Here is a 21,895-nt window from a genome sequence, read left to right as displayed (position 1 = left end):
AACACCCCCCCAATACATTTATCATACAGTCTTTAAACAGTTAATTAAAAAAGAAAAACTTTCAAAAATCAGAATATTTGTTCTTTTAGATTATTCTAAAAAAAACCATTACAGCAAATAGTCTTGTAACTCTTCATTGTGTCTGTGACTGCTGTTCTGGAAGTTGTTTCACATAATCTTCTGCTTCCATAGAATTTGATGAAAAATTTATTTTGTCCACTAGGAAGGGAAATTTTCAAAGATGCACGATATTGCAATAAAAATTTATACTCTTTCTCCCAGAGACCCTTTTTAACCATATTAAATTCTCCTCTTCTTTTCAGCAAGTCTTCACTTATGTCAGGATAAAACAAAACTTTATCTCCTTCTTAATATAAGGGGTCCTTTCCTGTCTCTTGCCCCTTGCATCGCAAGTCTCAAAATCTTTTCTCTATCCCAGTAATGAAGAAATGTAACCAACATTGAACGCGATCTCTGGCCTAGAGATGGTTTCCCTCTAAGAGTTCTATGAGCGCTTTCAATCTCAACAATATCAAAAATGTTCTTCTCCCAAAACTTCAGGAATCCACTTTTGAAAACAATTAAGAGTTTTCTTGCTCTAGTCCTTCTTTCAGGCCCACTATTTTAATGTTATTTCTCCTGCTGAAGTTTTCCAACACATCTACTTTTTGCTGAAGCTTGTGTCTCCACATCCAAAGCAGTAGTATTATCTTCTACTTGTGATACTCTATCATCAAATTGTAGCATGTCCTGCTGCATCCTTTTCATCTTCTCATCCATCTTACCTAATTTTTTCTTAATTTTATCCACTGATTCTTCCTTATTGCACTCAATAATGCAATATTATTTATATTGCCTGTTTTACTTTTATTACTTAAAGATCTTACTTCCTTCCATGTCTTCTCTTCAGATAACTGCATGTCTTCTTCATCTTCCTTGTCACTTGCAGATTTTTTGAACCCGACTCAATCTCTGACATTGTTGATGAGGGCCCCAGCTTACTGTACATGTGCGACCTACATCCGGGTTCTTTCTCAATTCTCTCTGCAACGCCATATCCCCGTTGCTTTGGGTGGGTGCCAGCAGATGGCTCCAACTCCAGGTCACACATCCTGGGATCCAATCGAACTCCAGTCCGCTGACTCGAACTCGTCGTAGGCCCTCTGGTCTGTTCTTCACGTTGGGCTCGAGGTAAGTCAGCGGCATTTTTATCCTTTTTTTTCTCTTTTTGGAGACATGTTTCAAAATGTTACTTAAATGTTTAAAAACACTTTGAAAAGTTTTTACTCTAAACCTTTACTTTTTAGATACTTTTTTAAAACTGATATATCAAGAGAGTTGGATTTTCATGCCCTAACACCACGCCACCCCCGCCATCATTACTGAATCAATGTCACACGAGCAATGCCTTGTGACAAAGCAAGTCATCCACCACTAACACTGTCTTGACGTGTACTTAAAATTCAATGGTTCCTTGAAAGATTATACCAATAATCCCAGTAGCTATTATTATGAATTTCTGGAAGACTGAATGGAAAGGCACTTTATTATATTACCTTAATCTTCTCTGCAGACTGTGTTTTTGTGCAGAACACAGATTATAAGCATTGATGTGTGCTTTAGAATCTGGAGAACAAGTAGCCATGTGAAATTTTAAACTTAACTATTTTCTGACTCTGCTGGTTTCAGAATTTAGTCGACAGAAGCAGCAGGATATTGGATATGGTGATTTGTAACTATCTCATTACTACTAAATCACCCTTAAAAAACACCTTTGACCACCAAAGCAAAAATTTGCAAGCTTACAAGATCAAAGTTCTGAAAGACCAATTTTCTGCAGGAAATAGTTTTTTTTTCATTTCAATTTTATTCCCAATTTTTAACAAAAGGTTGTTTTTAAACTCCATCAAATCTTCCAATTATCCTCATGTTCTCAAAATTTCAAATCTAAACACATCTCTGTGCAATCAGCATCAATTTTCTTCTCAAAAAGGATGTAAATCAAGAATTATAGGTTTGTAAAATATTCCTCAAAATTTTTCTCATTCCTAAAATCCCTAACAATTTAAATCCAAGAAATCTTCATTGTTTATATCTGAATTACGTATCTACATGTTAACATGAACTATTAGGTTAAATATGTCCACTGAACATCTTCATGTTTTCACTATAGACACGAGGTATTTCATACATGGATGCACAAGTTAAAAGACACTAATTAGCGTGAAAGCAATTTTAACAAAAATCTACTTCACCTGCCTATTCTTCACAGGTAAGCATAGTCAATGAACTATTTGATGAACTTACTGTGGAGTGTTTCCAGTACAGAATTATTTCAGGAATGTTATCCGCTGGATGCAGAAGGTGATAATCTCGCCATTCATTCCAATCAATTGTCATTGTTCCATTTTTATCCATGCTATTTAAAACAAAGAAAAAATAGCATGATTTCTGAATATTGTCATGTCATACAACAATTTAATGTAATTAAAAAAGTTAAACTAGATTTTCTAATATTTTATAAAGTAATTGCCAAAGAATGTTAGGAATAATATCGTAAAGCTTGCAAGGCAATGTAGGCTGTGCAGGAACATTTTTTTCAACCTATTTTTGGCAAAGGAGGGGTGAAGCTGCACATGATGGATACAAAATGCTGTTTATCTATTTCAAAGAAGTAGCAGGGGAACAGGCAGACATAACAGTACTTACTAAGCAATAGGGCCCCAAAGGTGCCCTCTCCAAATTCTGAAGACAGAAAGCAAAAGATGTAGAAAATAGCACAGATAAAGTCTTTTGTACATATAACAGAGAATATAAAACAATTGACTATAATTTTTTATCCTCATTAAAATATGCTGTAAACAATGTTCCCTCTAATTTTTAGTAGTACGGTGTGCACAAAAATCTTACTTTTTGCAAGTTTATTTCCTGTGACCAAAGTATGTGCACACTGAATGCTTGTGCAAATATAAACTTGAAATTGTTTCAAGATCATTTTGGCACAGCCTATCTCTCACAACTAAGAAAACCATTGACATGTTTTAATAGAATACAAGTACGGTTGCAATCTACAAATTAATGTATTAAGTTAAGATTATTTTCAATAAGTATACTATTAATTACTACATTATTTTAGGTAACTCACCTTTTGTGCACACATTAATTTCCTTTGCGTACTGGTTGCAACACACACACACACACACACACACACACACACACACACACACACACACACACACACACACACACACACACACACACAGAGGAGGGGACAGTAGCTGCAAATCATCCTCTTATTTAAGAAAAGCTTTAAAAGCCTTGTCACCTTCTTTGCTGTGACATAGTCAGCAGTGACTATGCAACATACATTAGTTTTCTAAAAGATAGAGAAGATGCCATCCAACCCTATACTGATTTTATGTTAAATCAACCATATTTTCATAAAATCAATCAATACAAGTGTGTGTAAAAAAAAATCTGCTGAAGGAACAGTGCAAGGATTGGTGGTGGGGGGGGGGGGGGTGGGTGAGATATTGTCAACTTTTTAGATTATGGACCTTTATTAGTAGTAAGAGTAGAGATTCAAGATTCATTTTGTCATGTAATAGTACAGAACAATATTACATGAAATTACCTTCTGCTTGCCATCAGGCAGACAGAATTGCTTGATGCCCTTTACAGCAAGAGAAAGAAACAAAACAGTCCCTTTAGTGACACACTGTTCATGATTTCATCTCAAGCACTCCGATAGCCTCTGCAGCCACGCAGACTCCAGTTTGATTCATTGGCAACCCAAGCTCCAGATCCAAACTTCCAACACAATCAGGAAGCCTTCACCCCCCCAGTGGCTGTTCAGGAACCCTTCTTGCCCTCATCACCCTGATGAATCCCAGCTGCAGCCATGGCCCATGTGGGTCCTTCAACCGTAAATCACCTGCAATCTTTGAGGGTCCTTCAGCCACTGAGCCCTTCGTTGCTTCCCTGCCGAGGTCACTGGCCTAGAGGGATGTCTCCTTGGCTTCTCCTTCTCAACATGAGGAAAGGGGTGTACTCTCCCAGTTTCTGGTGCCTTGCTGTTCCCTTGGGGTCTACAATCCCTCATGGCTGCTGCAGAGCACAGGTACAGCCCCTGTAGTTGCAAGATTTTAACTGGCCATTTATAGCCTGTACAGGTCCACTGGCATTAGGACTGGGCAGATGAACCTTTTGGAACTGTGTCTCCGCACTCCCAGCATTACTGCCCCAGCGGCATTACTACAGCTCTGGCAGTGTCACCCATTGTAGGTGGTCAGTATTAAAAGAGGGTTGGGATGAGACAGGAGCCAGTAAGTGATCTGCAGAACTGAAAATGTCTGGAATAAATTCAAATTAAGATTTTAGACAAATGGAATAGCATGTCATGTCATAACTGGAAAACTGGGCGATTCCACCTACAACAAGTATGAGGAAGTGGATTGTAATTTAAAATATTGTGCTGATGTTATGCCACCACAGTAGCAAATATGTTATTCTGATTTCATCCAAAGTTTCATTTCATATCTTACCACAAATATATAATAGGTCATTAGACAAGTGTATTAAAAAAAATGAAAGGATGCATCAATACAGGATGGCACCTCTCATCTTTTATGAAATCTTAGTAAACAATGAAAATTGGGAAAGAAAGGAAGTAAATGAAATGGAGAATATTTCTGTAGTTAAAAAACTAGAGGGAATTTTGCAGCAAAAACAACCACATATTAATAGTAGTATTGCAGATAAGTTACTGAAAATCAAAAGGTAAATGTTTTATTAATAGCTCACCGTTTCAGGATCTTCTCAGCCTGCTGTTCTGAAATGTGTACTCCAAGGTCACGCAATGACTGCATGATTTCTTGTGCATCAATTTTACCTGAAAAATTCAGAAACATTCTGAATATACAACCAACTGAACACACTCACAGAACATTTAGTCCACATGTCAAGTCCAAATAACAATCTGGCATTGCCCAAGATTGAAGGCTAGATGTTTACTTCACATAAATGCATTTTTTAAAATTACTAAACTGGACATTGTTGCAGAAAGAAAAAAATGACTTCTTACCATCGTTTTTCTTATCTAGGCTTTTGAAAACCAGTCGGAGTTTCTTTTCATGATCTTTTAAATAATGAACAAATTCTTCAAAATCAAGTTGGCCATCCAAGTCTTTATCACCAGCTTTCACAATTTTCTGTTTTAAAACAAAAAGTAATCTTAATTTCTAGGCAGATAATAGAAAGATCTAGTGGTGGGAAAAAGGAAATAAAACCCAACATATTTCTGTGGCAATTCAATTGTGAAGGAAAGAAATCAGAGTTTGTATTCCTAACATTTTAGAGACTATTTCAGATTTATTTTCAAAATACATACATGACATCACATACAACCCTGAGATTCCTTTTTCCTGCAGGGTTGGCAGAATTACCCCTAATTGGTAGTGCAAAAAATAAACTGTACACAATGTAAACAAATAAAAGAATTGTAAAGATAACAAAATGTAAACAAACTGACTGCACCCAACATATTTCTGTGGGCAATTCAATTGTGAAGGAAGGAAATCACGGTCTGTATTCCTAACATTTAAGAGTCTAAACTGACTAATGATCCCAAATTGAGGCTGACTAAAGCAATTTTCATTATGATCGCTATTTATTTGATATTTATTAAACAGATTTGTTATCATTTCTGCAGTACTTAGCTGGGACTCGTTTGCAGTTTAGTAAGAAATATTACAACAGACAAACTATAAAAAGTAAATGTCTATATCCATAGCTACAGTGAGATTAAATGTAAATTCTACCCACATCTGAAGAATTATTTGCATTGTGAAACTACAGTCCACTACAGTCCACAACTTTCAAACAGATGCTGATGGCATTTCTAAGTTATTTTTGAAGAAATGCAACAAACTGACCAGACTCAAATTTGCAAAGATTAACATTTTGGAATTTAATGCATGTACCACAAAGGCACATTTTATCCAAATTGGTTTTAAGATGTTGAAACATTGGGGGTAATTGCACATTGATACTTCCAAAAATAAAATATCAATATATTCCTCCTGCTACAATCTTAATCAAAAAAACATGTTATGTAGCCATTTAACTCTTTTTTTTTAACTATGCCCTCACCCCCTTCCCTGAGTCCAGTTAATTTTTGGTTTCTTCCATACTTCCCTCCTGCTGACTACACTAAACAAAAATAATTGTTACATGAGGTGTAAAAAAACAAGGCCTTTACTTAAATGTGCTGTGGCCTTTACTTAAATGTGCTGCGGCCTTTACTTAAATGTGCTGCGGCCCACAGGAGGAGGGAGCATTATTGGGCCCCTGGTGAGAATGGTTGTACTAAATAGCCCCTTTTGTAGACAACATTTTAATAACTGAAGCAGGAAATTTTTTCCCTCTTTCCAATGTGCATTATTATGCAGAACTTCACAGCACATTTTTTTTTAAAGGAGTCAGAGTTGTAACTATTATACGCATAACTAAATGTCAAGCTCTCACGAAAATCTTGTATGCAAGGATCAAGTTCCTCACTGAACTGAATGGAATGTCAGCTGATGGCAGGCAGCTGTCTCTGCTCACATTAAGTCAGGGAACTATCCACATTCACTGAGAAACAAGTTGATTTGATAGATACAACATTTATCTATTTGTTTCTTAGTTTCTATAGTGGAAAAAAGATCAAGTGATAAAGACTCATGTATTTGAGATGATTTGGTCTTAAATTCAATGTATGGTATGATCAGTAGGAAAACATTTTCAAGAGCATTACAAAGATATATAATGCATTAGCACACTGCCAAGAAAAAATCTGCATCTACCACTGGCAAACACTGTTCAATTAGAAATTATTTTATTTCACTAATTCAAAGTACTGCATGTTAAAAAAAAAGAATCTGAGCTGGTGCACAAGTCATCGAGTTCTTGTGCACTTCCAGCAAAATTTAAAAAAAACCTTTCTTTTTAAAATATTTCTATTGAGTTTAACAAAAACCCTTTACACAAAGTATACTAATGATGACAAGAAATAAAATTATCATATACATATCAGTTGTAAATTAGAAGCAGAACCATAAATATTACACAACTTATTTTGCTCAGGACATCAAATTCTCTAATTCTAATAATTAAACAATTAAATAATAACTTGAACCATGTCCAAAAATAATATTGAATACAAAAATTATACAAACTATACACATAAAATTCCCTTGTACAAGATACTAGCAAGATACCCAACATTGCCCGGGAAATAAAACACTCAGTTATTGACTACATAGTTGAAACAAAATACCCAAAAAAACCTTCATGGTAATTCTGCATAAACATATATTTTTTCTGATCCCTGCTGCCTGCTCATTGCATGTCTGGATGCGTCAACAGAGATGCAAGACTGATGTTCCTCTACTGTCTCTTGCTTTCTCCTTTGTCTAATTCAACAGGCTTGTGAACAGCTTCTACCAATGTTGCTTCTCTTTTTTGGGCCCAGATTGAACTGAATTTGGTTTCTGAATGTAAATTGATGCTCAACACTGCAACTAATTGAGGTGCAAGTTCAAAAAAATTTTTTGAACTTCATATGACCTTAAAGATTAAATTCAATGTGGTCATGACATTCAGCATCAAATGTTACCAGTTATAGTAAACGGTAATGCAAGTCAGTGCTAGTAAACACTTGTATAATAAACAGTAATGCAAGTCAGTGCAAACTGGTCAAAAAACACTTTTGAACTCCATATGACCTTAAAAGTTAAATTCAATGTGAACAGGGGATTCAGCATCAAATGTTACCTATACTAACCTCCTTAGAAATTTCTAGAGTGCTCCATATTGATTTGCATGGAGAACAGATAAACATGCACAAATATACATTGGATTTTATACTTCTCTGATGTGATCATATTAAACCCCCTTTACTTGTCTTAATAATAAAAGGAAAAAAATTATCCCTCTAAACAAGGTTATCTGTATATATTGTAAATATGAATTGAATAACAGCCCCGAGACAGGGAATCCCCAGAGCATTCATTTAAATCCTCAGATTATATTAATAATCCATGAATGGTCCCACATTCTTTTCAAATTCAGTCTTTGCATTTTTATTATCTTTTTTTTCCAAACTTAAATAGGATGATATCATGTAACCATTGAATGTGAATGGATAAAACATTATCTTTCCACTTCATCAAAATTGTTTGCCTAGCTATCAACGAAGCAAAAACTAGGATTTTCTTCTAGGTTGAGGACAGAAATATATCCTTTTCTAGAAAAAAAAACAAATAAAGCAATCAAAAGGTTGAAATGGAATTTAATTTTTCTAAAAAAGACATCCATATTGACTATTTTAGGTTCATTTTTACCTTTTTTGTTTCCCTAAATTGAAGAACCCATTGATGAGGCATAGATTGAGGATATGGACACAATTTAGTTTTTTGTTATCGTAGTTTTTCTCTTACCATTCTTATTGTAACTTTTCATTTTTTCCAACCCTATTTGTTTTAAGGATGGTATAGATGAGGCATTAAAAGTTTTAAAGATCTTTTTATTTGAGATATTTTGCTTCTTTTGAACAACAACAAAATTTAATCTTTCTAATTAGGTGCTTTTTTAGATATTTACAAATTAGTTATTTTGTTCTATCCAAACTTTCTGGTTTTCCCTCAAATTTCAGAAGCTAATATTCTTGATGTATTTTTTTTTATATGCAATTTTCCCCATGGAGGATTAATATCAAATACTTATAATAATTTAATGGATTTAAGAATGGCCTCAATGGCAATGATTAAGAACAATCAGGAGTGTGACTTGAATAGAGCATTCTTGGACGAAGATTGGAACACAACTTTTAATTTGGCCAATGAGCCTTCATTTTGTGCACGACATTTTTTGATGATGCACAGAATACATATGTCTAAAGTTAAATTATATAATTTTTATCCTGATATGAATCCATTATGTGATAAGTATAAATTTTTTGAAGCTTCATTGATTCATGTTTTGGTAGTGTCTGAACTTGGAACATTTTTGGAAAGATATTTTCCAAACTTTAACAACGATTCTTAAGACTAAATTAAAAATGTTGTTCTAAACAACAAAAACACTCAATGAATCCCAATACGCACAAAGTTTTTTCCCACCATTCAGAATGAATGAAATTTTTTTTAATAAACTGACACATTCCCTATGGCATTACTCAACCATGATTTCCAAAAAGACAACATAGAAAATTATAGCACATTACAGACCCTTCAGCTCACAAGGTTGTGCCATCCAATGTAAACCTACACAACAATCTAAATTATCCCTACCTCACACCCATAACCCTCAATTTTTCTTACATATATGTCCTTCCACCATAACCTCTGGCAATGCATTGCAGGTATTCACCATGCTCAATATATTAAAAAAAACTTGCCTCTGACATGTCCCCCTAAACTTTCCTCCACTCACCTTGAACAGATGTCCTCTGATATTTGCTGTTGTGCCAAGAAAAATGTGCTGGCTGTCCACCCTACTCAAGCCCCTCATAATATTATATTCTTTTATTGTTACCTCTCATTATTTGTGATAACCCAATGAAGGGAGTTGAAGGAGAAAGTCTTCAATGGCATGGTTTTCCCAAATTGTGATGGCCAGATTGACATTAACCCTACTGATTTATCAAGCAGACAATTCCACATCTTAATTCTCAAACACCTTTCAATTATGCAATTTATATTTCCTCTTCATTAAATTTCAATCATCATCTTTTGCCCAAGTCTATCATAATCCTCACAGATAAACAAGCAGTAGACTATAAGCATGATTGATTCCTTTCCCTAGCTAGCATTACAAGCAAACAGCATCACTGACATATTGAAACAAGTATTTTCTGCTGTCATCAGTAAGGGGTCCTAAAGTTTTTATAAAAATCCTTCTAAAGTACTGATAAATCTATAATAAATACAGTTAGGATTTACCTGTCTCCACCGACAATAGGTCATTAACTCACACAAAGTGACGAAAAGGCTAAGCCTGAACGATGATTCTAGTTTAAAAGGCAGCTGTCCTGATTCAAGGTATTCAAATTCTTTTTCCAAAGTGTCCAGCACTGGTACATATAAACATAGGCACAGCATACTGGCCAAAGTGTTTGGTACAATATTCACAAATGTATAGAAATCAAATTAAAATTGTAATTATCTCGCAACCTCTGCTCCAGCAAAATACTGGGTGTTTGACATTCACAAGACTGGAAGCGATCTATGTCATTCTAAAGAGCAAGTTGATCTCAATACTTCTTGCCCATAAAGTGCAGTATCAAGATAACCTCACTTCTCACCAAAAGATATACAGTACCAGGCAAAGTTCACTTCAGAGTAGTAATCAAGGATCCTTGACCAGGTTAAAAAAAAAGCACGATTGCAAAATCTAAAGCTTGCTCCTGAATATCTAATTAAACATACCAAGTTCAGTGGGTATTGATTGCCTACCAATCAAGAATTTAATGGCAATTCTCCAGCATTAGGCAATGGACATACTGACGTTTAAGCAGACGTAAATGAGTGAAGTTCACTAACATCTTTGCTCCATATTCCAAGTTCAGAGAGTTTAAGACATCACATTTCACAAATCCAACCATGAACTTTACATATCCAGCATGTGTACATAATTACAAAATATGTTGACATAAATGCCACAAACTTAATCCAGGTTTGGGCACTCAATTGGTATGTGATTCTGTCTAATAAAATACAATTATTCTGGAATAAAGCCAATGAGAATCACAGCAATGACTGCACAATCAAACCAAATGCATCAGCATTGCCAACTTAGCTGCAAACATGTCTTAATATGTTTATTTCACTTAGTCCCACAATGTGCAAGTCTCATTTGAGGTTTTAAATTTATAGCCATTAATTAATTAATTTTCATTCATTACATTGGACTTCACACTTAGTCTTAAAAATACATATTTCACTCAAAGTTTAAATCCAAAGTATCCTGAATATTTGTATCAAAATAAAAAGGATTTTGATACCAAGATAACATTGCTAAATTTGGAGATGAACACAAAGAACCATGATACGCCCATTATCAATCAAAGATGCAAATTAAAAGCATCTTTTTTTTTTCATTGTGTGATGACATTGTTTAATGGGTTTAATGTATCATATATGTTGAACGTTGAGTGGGTGGGGAGGGGGGGTGAAGGAGGGAGGGAAGGGAGGGGGAAAGGGGAGAAAATGACACTGTATATTCAAGAGGGAAATGTTTGTGTGTATTTTGGTCAGTATGGTTCATAGTGTGAAAAATAAAAAAATTTAAAATGTAAAAAAAAAATTAAAAGCATCTTTGAGCTGACATTTCAAGCTTAAGTAGAACAATGAAATGATTCAAGTTGCAAGTTCTTGATAACGGGATAAACTGAATTTAAAAATCTATTTATTTTCAATAACAAAACAAAATCCATATACCTGCTCAGAAGCCCAAGGAGTTCAATTACTCTTCAGTCATAGTTTCAGGAGGAATTAAAATCAAACAACGAAGTCCAGTCGCTGCCAGGTAATTCCTGGTGGCCACGTGAATGGCTGAAATTCAAAGTAAGCAACGGACAAGGGAGGATAGGGTATATAGATGGACGAACTTTCTCTGGCACACTGCTGGCAGACAATAAACACAGAGTAGCAAGTCCATCTGTATCATTGCTTGAGGATTAAAGCCAAAGTTAAAAGGCATAAGGAACCTTGGTTTTCAAAGGATATTAGCAATCTGATAACAAGGATGAGAGAGGTGATTAGCAGATACAGATAACAAAGAGCAAATGAGGTACTAGAAAAGTATAAATGTAAGAAAATACTTAAGAAGCAAATTAGGAAGGCAAAAAGAAGACACGAGGTTGCTTTGGCAGATAATGTGATGGCAAACCCAAACGGTTTCCACAAGTATGTTAAGACAAAATTAGTCCCTGAGAAGATCAGAGTGGTCATCTATGTGTGGAGCCTAATGAGATGGGGGAAGATCTTAAACAATTTTTTTTACATCAGTATTTACTCAGGAAACTGGCATGGTATATAAGGAAGGGAAACAAGCAATAGTGCCATGAAACATATAGAGATTAAAGAGGAGGAGGTGCTTGCTGCCTGACAGCAAATAAAGGTAGATAAATCACCCAGGCCTGACATGATATTCCCTAGGATCTTGAGGGAGACTAGTGTGGAAATTACAGGGGCCCTGGCAGAAATATTTAAAATGTCCTTAGCCATGGGTGCAGTGCCAGAAGATTGGATGGTAGCTCATGCTGTTCCATTGTTTAAAAAAAACTCCGAAATTACAGGCTGGTGAGCTTGATGTCAGTAGTGGGTAAATTATTGGAGGGTGTTCTGAGAGATAGGATATACAAGTATTTGGACAGCCAAGGGCTGATTAAGGATAGTCAGCATGGCTTTGTGCGTGGTAGGTCATGTTTAACGAATCTTATAGAGTTTTTTTCAGGAGCCTGCCAAAAACGTAGATGAAGAAAAGACAATGGTTTTTGTCTACATGGACTTTAGTAAGGCCTTTGACAAGATCCCACAAGGAGGAGGGGTTAGTTCAGAAGTTTTAGACACTAGGTATCCATGGAGAGGTTGTAAAAATGGGTTCGAAATTAGCTGAATGGGACAAGACAGAGAGTGGTAGTGAATGATTGCTTCCCAGACTGGAGGCCTGTGATTAGTGGTCTGCCTCAGGGATCGGTGCTGGGACCATTGTTGTTTGTTGTCTATATCAATGATCTGGATGAAAATGTGGGAAAATGGATCAGCAGGTTTGCTGATGACACCAAGATTGGAGGTATTGTGGACAGCGAGGAAGGGTTTCAAAGCTTGCAAATGGATTTGGGCCAACTGGAAAAATGGGACAGAAAATGATAGATGGAATTTAATGCAGACAAGTGTGAGGTGTTGCATTTTGGAAACCAAGGTAGGATATACATAGTAAATGGTAGGGCACTGAGAAGTGCAGAGGAACAAAGGGACGTGAGAATACAGATGCATAATTCTCTGAAAGTGGCATCACATGTAGTCATGGTTGTAAAGAAAGCTTTTGGAATCTTGGCCTTCAGGAGTTGGGAAGTTATGCTAAGGTTGTATAAGACATTGGTGAGGCCAAATTTAGAGTACTGTTTGTGCAGTTCTGCTTGCCAAACTACAGGAAGGATATCAGTAACATCGAAAGAGTGCAGAGAAGATTTACTAGGATGTTGCTGGATCTTCAGGAGTTGAGTTACAGGGAAAGAGTAAACAGGATGGGATTTTATTCCTTTTGAGTTTACAAGAATGAGGGGAGATTAGATTGAGGTTTATAAAATTAAGAGGGGAATAGACAGAGTAAATGCGAGGAAGCTCTTTCCACTTGGATTGGGAGAGATAAATACGAGAGGATATGGCTTTAGGGTGAAAGGTTTAGGGGAACTTCTTCACTCAGAGAGTAGTGGGAGTTTGGAATGAGCTGCCATCTGATGTGATAAATGTGGGTTCACTCTTAAGTTCTAAGAATAAATTAGATAAATACATGGATGGGAGTGGTCTGGAGGATTATGGAATGGATATAGGTCAGTAGGTCAAGAGGAATGATGTTTCGGCATAGACTAGAAGGGCCGAATGGCCTGTTTTCTGTGCTGTAGATTTCTATGGTTCTATGGAAACAGAGCTCAGAACACCTCTCCATGGAAACCTAGTGTCTGAAGCTTCTGAACTAATCTCCCATGTGGGACCTTGTCAAAGGCCTTACTAAAGTCCATATAGACAACATCCACAGCCTTTCCTTCATCTACTTTCTTGGCAGGTTCCTCAGTAAAAGTATGACAGGGAGGCAGATTGTAGTTCACTGGATAAACCCAATATCATGGAGGAACAAGAATTTTAGGTAAAGAAAGCCATTTAGCACAAAAAGCCCAACCTTCCCTCATTATTAACTACATCTTCCGGTTACAGATTTATTTTTTTCTGCCTTTTAATGCATTGAACTTCTTACTTTTTTCAATAACAAAGTAATCCTTAGTTTAAAAAAAAAACCATTTAATCTTACCTTTCTTGTTTAATCTGTACCCCTTTGTATTAAATTATTTTTATTGTGAAACATTTATTTGCATCAATTTTGAAAGATTTTGCAAACTTCAATCATCATCATAAATTCTCCTCTTTCCTCAAATTGGTTCTCAATGTTTCATGAATTTGAGTATGTGCGTTCAAATACATTTCTAGGGTCTATTCTTTCTCAAGGTGTATTTAAGACAGAGATTGACAGGTATTTGATTTGTCAGGGCATCAGGGTTTTTTTTTGGGGGGGGGGAGCCGGGGAGTGGGGCCGAGTGAGAGGATGGATCAGCTTGTGATTAGAATGGCAGAGCAGATTTGATGGGCCAATGGGCCTACTTCTGCTTTGTGATAATACCTGGTTATAATTACTCAGGATCCAACGGGATAGAGGAGGGGACTAAACCAATGTTGTGCGTCATAACAATTCCATCTCTACTCCAATCCTCTGCTAATACTGAGAACTTGTAATTTTTTTTAAAATCACCCTTCATATTGTTAACGAGCCCAAAGGACTCAAAAACCAGGAGCAACAGAAATTTACCAAGACAACAGCAACTTAAACAAAAATGGTTTTATTTTCTTAATACATAATGATAAGATCAATATTTAACTTGTTACTATTAACTTAACCCCCTTCTAATTCTAAGCACACATATATGTAATGTTTATGTGTTCAGGAAAGTTCATTTTCACTGTCCAATCATTCACTTTTCACTTCTCCAAGTTCACTGGTATCAGGCCATCTTCCATACCGTGCACAGAATTAAACAGTTATTATCTTCACCACGCTCTAGTGCTTTAACTTATTACCACTCAGGAAGGTCTTTGTTAGTTTTAGAGCTAATCTTTATTTGTTGGACACACACAAACTGATCTCCCTCAATCAGCCACTGAAGTGTTTTGCTGAAGAAACTTGCCCCCTTCTGGATTTTTCCAGAAAATAACCTCTTCTTCCAGGTTACCACAGAATTCTTCTTTTTTTTCCCCCATTTCAGGAGAACCACAATAACTTGGCACAGCCTCTGCAGCTGACGACAGAGATTTATAACACGCTAAACTCAGAACTCAAAACCCATCTTGAAATAGGGTCTTGCAGCCAATCTGCAAACTTGCAGTCTTCAACACTAACTGCTGCTGAATCTCTCAGTCTCTCTCGCTCCCCCAAAGAATTAATGTTTTCTCTCTGTTTGCAAAACCACATGACCCCTCTTGGAATAGCAACCTTCAACTAGCAATTTAAATGTCTGGGTATACTCTTAATAGCAAAAGATGTTCAGTTCTTGAGCCTGGGCCCTGTACAAACCTGCTGATCCATTTACACCTACTTGTAAAACACTCACAAGTGCCCTCCCATTGTCTCAGCAAATCCAATTGGAGACATGAAGTCTACTCCTGCATGGCACTTGAGATGTTTGTGAAATATGACCTAACAACTAAACCTCACAATCTTATCCCTTTTAAGAATATATTTTATTAATCCATTCCATAACAATATTCAATTCCTGAACTTGTTTTGTTCAACATACAATTAAATTTGACTCCTATACCAATGGACCAACAATTTACCTGCCACATATACCCTAAGCACCGTAAACTTCCTGATAGACTGATATTAATTCAAATTTTAATTTACCATTAAGTTTTCAATATACCAAAGTGACAGCAGTTACTGTTTTACTCACAAGTAGCCATTGTTGTCAAATGGTTCTCAAGATGTCCAGCCAGAATTCTGTGGAGTAACTGAACACTCAATATTACTTTAAAATAGATCTTCTCCATGTGCATAAAGTTTAACTGCAACAATGAGGAACACAAAATAATCAAGAATTAAGTGTGTAATTTCTTTACTTACTGTGTTACTCTCAGTCACAAAATATCCTAACACTAAAGTTGATAAATAATTTTTTTTTAAGTTTTATTAAAGGCAAGCTTTGATATTCTGGTTGATATCCAAGATGGACTCTCTGACTTTCACCTCATGATAATAAGGCTAATTTATATCCTTAAATTCATTCTCAGGATTCAAGTTATTATATGCCCCCACCCCCTTCCTGGATGGGCAATTATTAACAACTGAAAGATGCTTCTCAGGTTCCAAGATTAAGACCCAACATGTGAACTGGGGTGATTTAAGTCAACAATGCTGCATAATTTTAAATAGAATTTAGAATGACTATATTTCCATGTATTTATAACACAAACTCCAAGCAACAAGAGATTTACCAAATAGTATTGAATTTAAAGCATTTTTGAAGCATAACTTAATCAGAAAGACATTTGTTTCGTCATTACACAAAATTCACACTTCAGGAACATGAAGCAACTCAAGGACTAAGGAAGTGAGAGACTTGCCTCTGGCTGACATGGCAAGGCAAGAGCTATTGCCATAACACCAAAGCTGCATCTAAGTGAGCATGACATCAGATGTGCTAGTAAAACTGAAGTCAATGGACATCCAATGGGAAAACATTCCAATGATTCCAGTCATATCTTATACAAGGATGAATATATAGATGTGATGGTTGGAGGTTAGTCATCCCAGCACAGGACATTAATACAGTAGGCAGAATACATTGGTGAGGCCAAATTTGGAGTACTGTGTGTAGTTTTGGTCACCTAACTACAGAAAAGATATCAATAAGATAGAAAGAGTGCAGAGAAGATGTACTACGAGGTTGCCTGCACTTCAGGAACTAAAGTTAGGACTTTATTCCCTGGACCATAGAAAAATGAGGGGAATTTGATAGATGTATTTAAAATTATGCAGGGGATAGACAGAGTAAATGTCGATAGAATTTTTCCACTGAGGGTAGGGGAGATACAAACCAGAGGCATGTGTTAAGAGTGAAAGGGGAAAAGTTGAAGTGGTGAATGCAGGCTCAATTTGATATTTAAGAGGAAGTTGGATAGGATACATGGATGGAGAGATATGGAGGGCTATGGACTGGGTGCAGGTCAGTGGGATTAGCCAGAAAAATGGTTTGGCACAGACTAGAAGGGCTGAAGAGGCCTCTTTCTGTGCTATAATGTTCTACAATTCTAATACTGTCTGGACCCCACTATCTATACCTAATTTGATGACATTCATCAGTGATTTTGCATTCCTCAGCAACTGAAACAGTTCAAACCTGCATGCACCAAGACAACATTGAGGCAAGGACTAATGGAGAGCAACATTCATGCCAATAAGGTGCAACGCAACAACCAACTATAAGAAAAATGTCCAACCACTTTTCTTAACATTCAATGGCACTACTATTGTGGCATCCTCATCCTCAACATTTTGGTGGTTCCCAATCAAAAAGTTAATTGGACTAACTACACAAACACTGTGGGCATAAAGAGGCAAAAGCTAGGTATCCTATGACTAATTGCCTGACACCCCAAATCTCTTCCAGAATATTTATCTAACATGCACACATCAACAGTGTAACAGAATACTCTTCACTTGTCTTGCTGAGAGCAGCTCCAACATCCCTCAAACAGCTTGATACTATCCAAGACAAAGTACCATGATCAGTCTCTAATCTATTCCCTAACCTTTCATTCCCTTCACCACTCAGTGTCTGAACATCATTAACATTACTCCCGAGGCTACTCCATTAATACTTTCCAAACCTGCAACATCTACCATCACGAAAGACGAAGGTTTCAGGCACACAGAAGCACTGCTACTTGCACGTTCCCATCCAAGCACACTATTCCAACTTAAACATAGTCACTAGATTGGATCCTAGAACTACCTCCCCAACAGCACAGTGGCAGCACCTTCACCAGGACTGCAGCCATTCATGAAGGTAGCTCAGTGCTGCTTACTCAAGGGTAACAAATTCAAACCTTACCAACGATACTCAGATCCTGACAAATGAATATTAAAAACACACCAAAAGCTTTGGGCTGGGCATAATTATCGCCACTTGACTTTTTTTTTTAAAAAAGAGTGGCTGCTAGTTTTAAAAGCCCACAAAAAGGTAATGGAGAGCCATGTTCTTGAAACACTGCAGGTTGAAAGCAGATTCACAGCACGTAACAGTTTATTCTTGTTTCTATTTGACAGCTGTTTGAGAGCAGCATACAAGAATCAAACTCACAAGTTGATTATTGACAGGAATCCAGTATTTTCATAGCTTATAGCAAAGCTGCTAGTTTATACCCCAGATTACTTAATTAATCAAAATACTTTTTGAAGTTATAGCAGTTTCTAGACGAGCCTCGTAGTAACACTACAATAATATGACATCTCAAATCATTAGTGTATGGTACCCTTTGATTGACATATCTACCATCCTAACTCACAAGGTCACCATACTTCCAATGGTATCAGGTGTTACTGGTTTATCCACATGTGTTTTGTTTTATAAACAACTCCAAACAAAATTTCAAGTTGCTGATCTTAGCAGAGAAACATTTAATAGCCCTACAACAATTTTCTTCAGATATTAACCAGCTTACTTCAACCAAGTTTTTCCAAAATACCAATGAAATAACACAAATGTCTTAATCTCAATTAAACTTAAAAATATTTTCAAAGGCATGGAATTCTCCCCTAAATTTACCTTGTATTAATACACCTCTATTTGAAATTAACGCTACCACAAAGATTCTATGGTATCAATGACTTACAATGGATAGAAAACTGAACAAGTCAATTTATACCAGGAGAATCAAAAGCTCCAAAGGCAATGAATTAAGGTGATTGTAACCAAGTAGCCAGATTAAAATTTCCAGAGTCAATCAAAATCAGTTTTCTAGATGGACCATGTGTCTTGCTATTAATATGCATTGAGAATGTATTATTTTAATTTTCAACCATATTGTAAGATTCTTTAATGTAAATTCCAATGTAAAAATGAAGAAAAATAACATTTCCCAATTTTACTGTTATATTACTTACCCTTAGCACTTTGATCCAATAAAAAAGTACTCATTTAAACATTATTCATATTCAAAGCAGCTATTTGTTAAATGGCAATCAAAAAAACTTTCAATTGTTATGGATCCTTCATAAATGTTGGTATATAGTACAGGTTAAATACCCCTCATCCAAAAATCAAAAATCCGAAATGATCTAAAACCTAAAACCTTTTGACGCCACAAATGGAAAATTTCTCACCTGCTCTCACTTGCTCATTGGGGCTCTGACACTCTGTTGGTGCCAGTTTGTCACCAACCATTGTCACCACCAGACCTACATGCATTACTCACTGAGATGCCTTTGGAGGAAACATTTAAAAAGGTCATTCAGCAGACAGTAGATGTAGAAAGGTTGTTTCCCATGGTAGGAAAGTTTAGGACAAAAGGGCAAAACTTCAGGATTGAAGGGCATCCGCTTAAAACAGAGATGTGAAGGAATTTCTTTAGCTGGAGGGTGGGAAATCTGTGGAATTTGTTGCCAAAGGTGATTGTGGATGCCAATCATTGGGTGTACTTAAGGGAGAGACTGATAGGTTCTTGATGAGCCAGGGCATCCAAGGTTATGGGGAGAAGACCAGGCAGTGGGGCTTCGAGAGGAAAATGAATCAGCAAGTGACTGGACAGCAGGCCCAAAGATGAGCAAAATAGCTTATTTTTGCTCCTCTGTCTTGTGGTCTTAGGGATAGCAAGTGAAATAAATAAAAGATAGGCAAGGGAACTTCTTAGCACAAAGGAGATAGTTAATGCAAAAAACAATCAATCTCATCACAGAAAGTGGACCAGAGCCTGAAATAAAATTGCACACTTTAATCCAAACTCTTCATTACTATCAAGCCAATGTAGTAAAGTTAATTAGATATGATCCAAATAGTTAAGTAAACAAGGTTGAGAATTAATATTCTAAGGTGCTTAGAAGAGATATGGAAAATGGAAAAGGAAGCAGCCTAACTTTGATGTTCAAGAACAAAAGAGAAGTCAGAGAGGAAGGATCTTAGAAAATCATGTAGATCTGTGCAATACCACAGTGCTTGGGTTGGAATTTACAGGCAAAATTAAATCAGAGGGATTCTGTCTTTTAATTCACTGCTTGTCAGGCTGTTAAAATAGAATTAGATAAACTCTTAATGGAAAACAATCTCACCACATTGTTCTTGGAGGGCAGCGACAAGATGGCTGTACGAGTTTTAATCTAGTGTAACAATAGCTAGATTGCAGCTCCTGAAGGAACATCCATTATTATTTTAGCAATTAAAAGTAGGACCATAGTTCCTTGTAAACTCAGATAACTTGCGTGCAGACTACATGAAGACTTCTTTCCTTTTGCAATGTCCTCTGCCATCTACATTATTTGCAAACCCCTTTGGTAACTCTTGACTGTGCCAGATTTGGAGGAAAAGAAATGTCATTGCAAAAGAAGTAATAACCAGAAAAAGAGCTTCACAATAATTCAATTTTTACGTTCGGATTTCATTCTGTGCCTTTTTTTGAGTCCTCAAATATATACTGAAGTGCGTCGCAGGTGAGGAGCCATTTATTTGCTGGATTACGGAGGAATCTAGCAGCAGACAAAAGCAAGGCAAGAACTAGCAGATACGTCATTTTTGAGAGGGGCTGGTTTGAGGTGGAAATACAGCTGATGTCAAAGTGCAGGCACTGGTAAATCTGGGCTTCAGTGAAGAGGGTAAGCAGCATTAAAGCAAGGGCAAAGAAAGAACTAACCTTTTTTCTTCCAAGTCTGTCATATATAAATAAAATTAAAGGGCAGTAATGTCAAGCAATGATGTGTTTGCTCCATCTAGAAGATGTGAGGAGTCAAGGCGAAGTCAATTGCCTCTGATGACGATGTCGGTAGAAATTCTGTCTGGCTGCAGCTCCTCTCAGACTGCAAGGTTCAATTAGAGCAGCTGTTGGACTAGCTGAAGAGCATCAAGGAGGCAGTGTAACAGTTGAGTTTCAGGGAAGTTTCAGTCAGGTAAATGGGTAACTAAGAGATCTCATGTGGCTATCCCCCTCTCAAACAAATATTCCAGTTTAGATTACGATTAGGGTGTAGCCACTCAGGGAAAAGGGCAGCAGCAGCCGCTAGATCTTTAGTCAGAGGAGCATACAAGCATTTCTGAGGCAGGGATGAGACTCCAGGATGGTGGATTGCTTCTCTGGTACCAGATTAAAGAAGTCCTTGAACAGGCGCAGGACCTTCTGAATTGGGAGGGTTAGCAGACAGAGGTCCTGCAAAAAGAAGTTCGAGAGTTACGCAACAAGTTTTTTAAAAAAACAGGACCTCTTGGGTTGCAAGCTCAGGATTGTTCCTGGTCAGAAATTAATCTGACAGAAAGGTGGAACTTACAATAACAATAGGATAGATGGGGGAAGCAAGCAAGTTCAATAGTCATGACAGCAAGGGCAATACATGAGTAAGGTAGAGTTTGTGTAGCAGTTACCACAATGCTATTACAATGCCAGCAATCTGGGTTCAAATCTGGCACTGCCTGTAAGGAGTTTGTACATCCTCTGACACTGTAATAGCATTGCGTTAACCATGCTGCCAAGTCTTGGCAGTGTCTGCTCTCTAGACCAACAATTATTTTCAGGGCACTTGGATTAAAATAAAAAGTGCAAGCTACTAGTTTGAAGAAACTTATCAATTTAAATTCTACTGTTGCCACAGTGTGATAATGAACTCATGCCCCTTAAAAGATCTGTAAACCCAGGTCTCTGCATTACTGGTCTGGTAATTTCATTGCACCAACTAGTTGTCTACAATGACAAAAAAAACTTAGAAACACTTTTTGTTGAGGATTCAGCACAACCCCTAATCCCCACCAAACAAAACTTGTTCTACTGTTCAATATCATGGCAACCAGATTTAACATTACTAATTAACCTGATTTTTTTTA

The 21,895-nt window shown here is 36.6% G+C and overlaps 1 protein-coding gene across 4 annotated transcripts in view; it reads right to left on the bottom strand.

Moving 5' to 3' along the window:
* The window catches only part of LOC138736117 (calcium-binding mitochondrial carrier protein SCaMC-2-B), a 47,517-nt gene that overhangs the window by 12,744 nt on the left and 12,878 nt on the right, over positions 1-21,895 (bottom strand). Inside the window, exons 1-4 of one of the 4 annotated variants that reach the window (XM_069885085.1) lie at positions 20,718-21,064; positions 5,084-5,210; positions 4,804-4,891; positions 2,308-2,419 (exon numbers count right to left, since the gene is read on the bottom strand). In XM_069885085.1, coding sequence (XP_069741186.1) covers positions 2,308-2,419; positions 4,804-4,868 — 177 coding nt within the window. In that variant the 5' untranslated portion in view covers positions 4,869-4,891; positions 5,084-5,210; positions 20,718-21,064. Of the gene's footprint in view, positions 1-2,307; positions 2,420-4,803; positions 4,892-5,083; positions 5,211-9,983; positions 10,599-15,766; positions 15,856-20,717; positions 21,065-21,895 lie in introns of those variants that run through there. The other 3 variants (XM_069885075.1, XM_069885067.1, XM_069885058.1) reach the window with 3 other exon arrangements.

This window comes from Narcine bancroftii, chromosome 1 (assembly GCF_036971445.1).
Source record: "Narcine bancroftii isolate sNarBan1 chromosome 1, sNarBan1.hap1, whole genome shotgun sequence".
In the NCBI taxonomy this organism is placed as follows: Eukaryota; Metazoa; Chordata; class Chondrichthyes; order Torpediniformes; family Narcinidae; genus Narcine; species Narcine bancroftii.
Note: the sequence above shows the minus strand (reverse complement) of the source record. Positions and strands in the feature narration are given on the sequence as shown.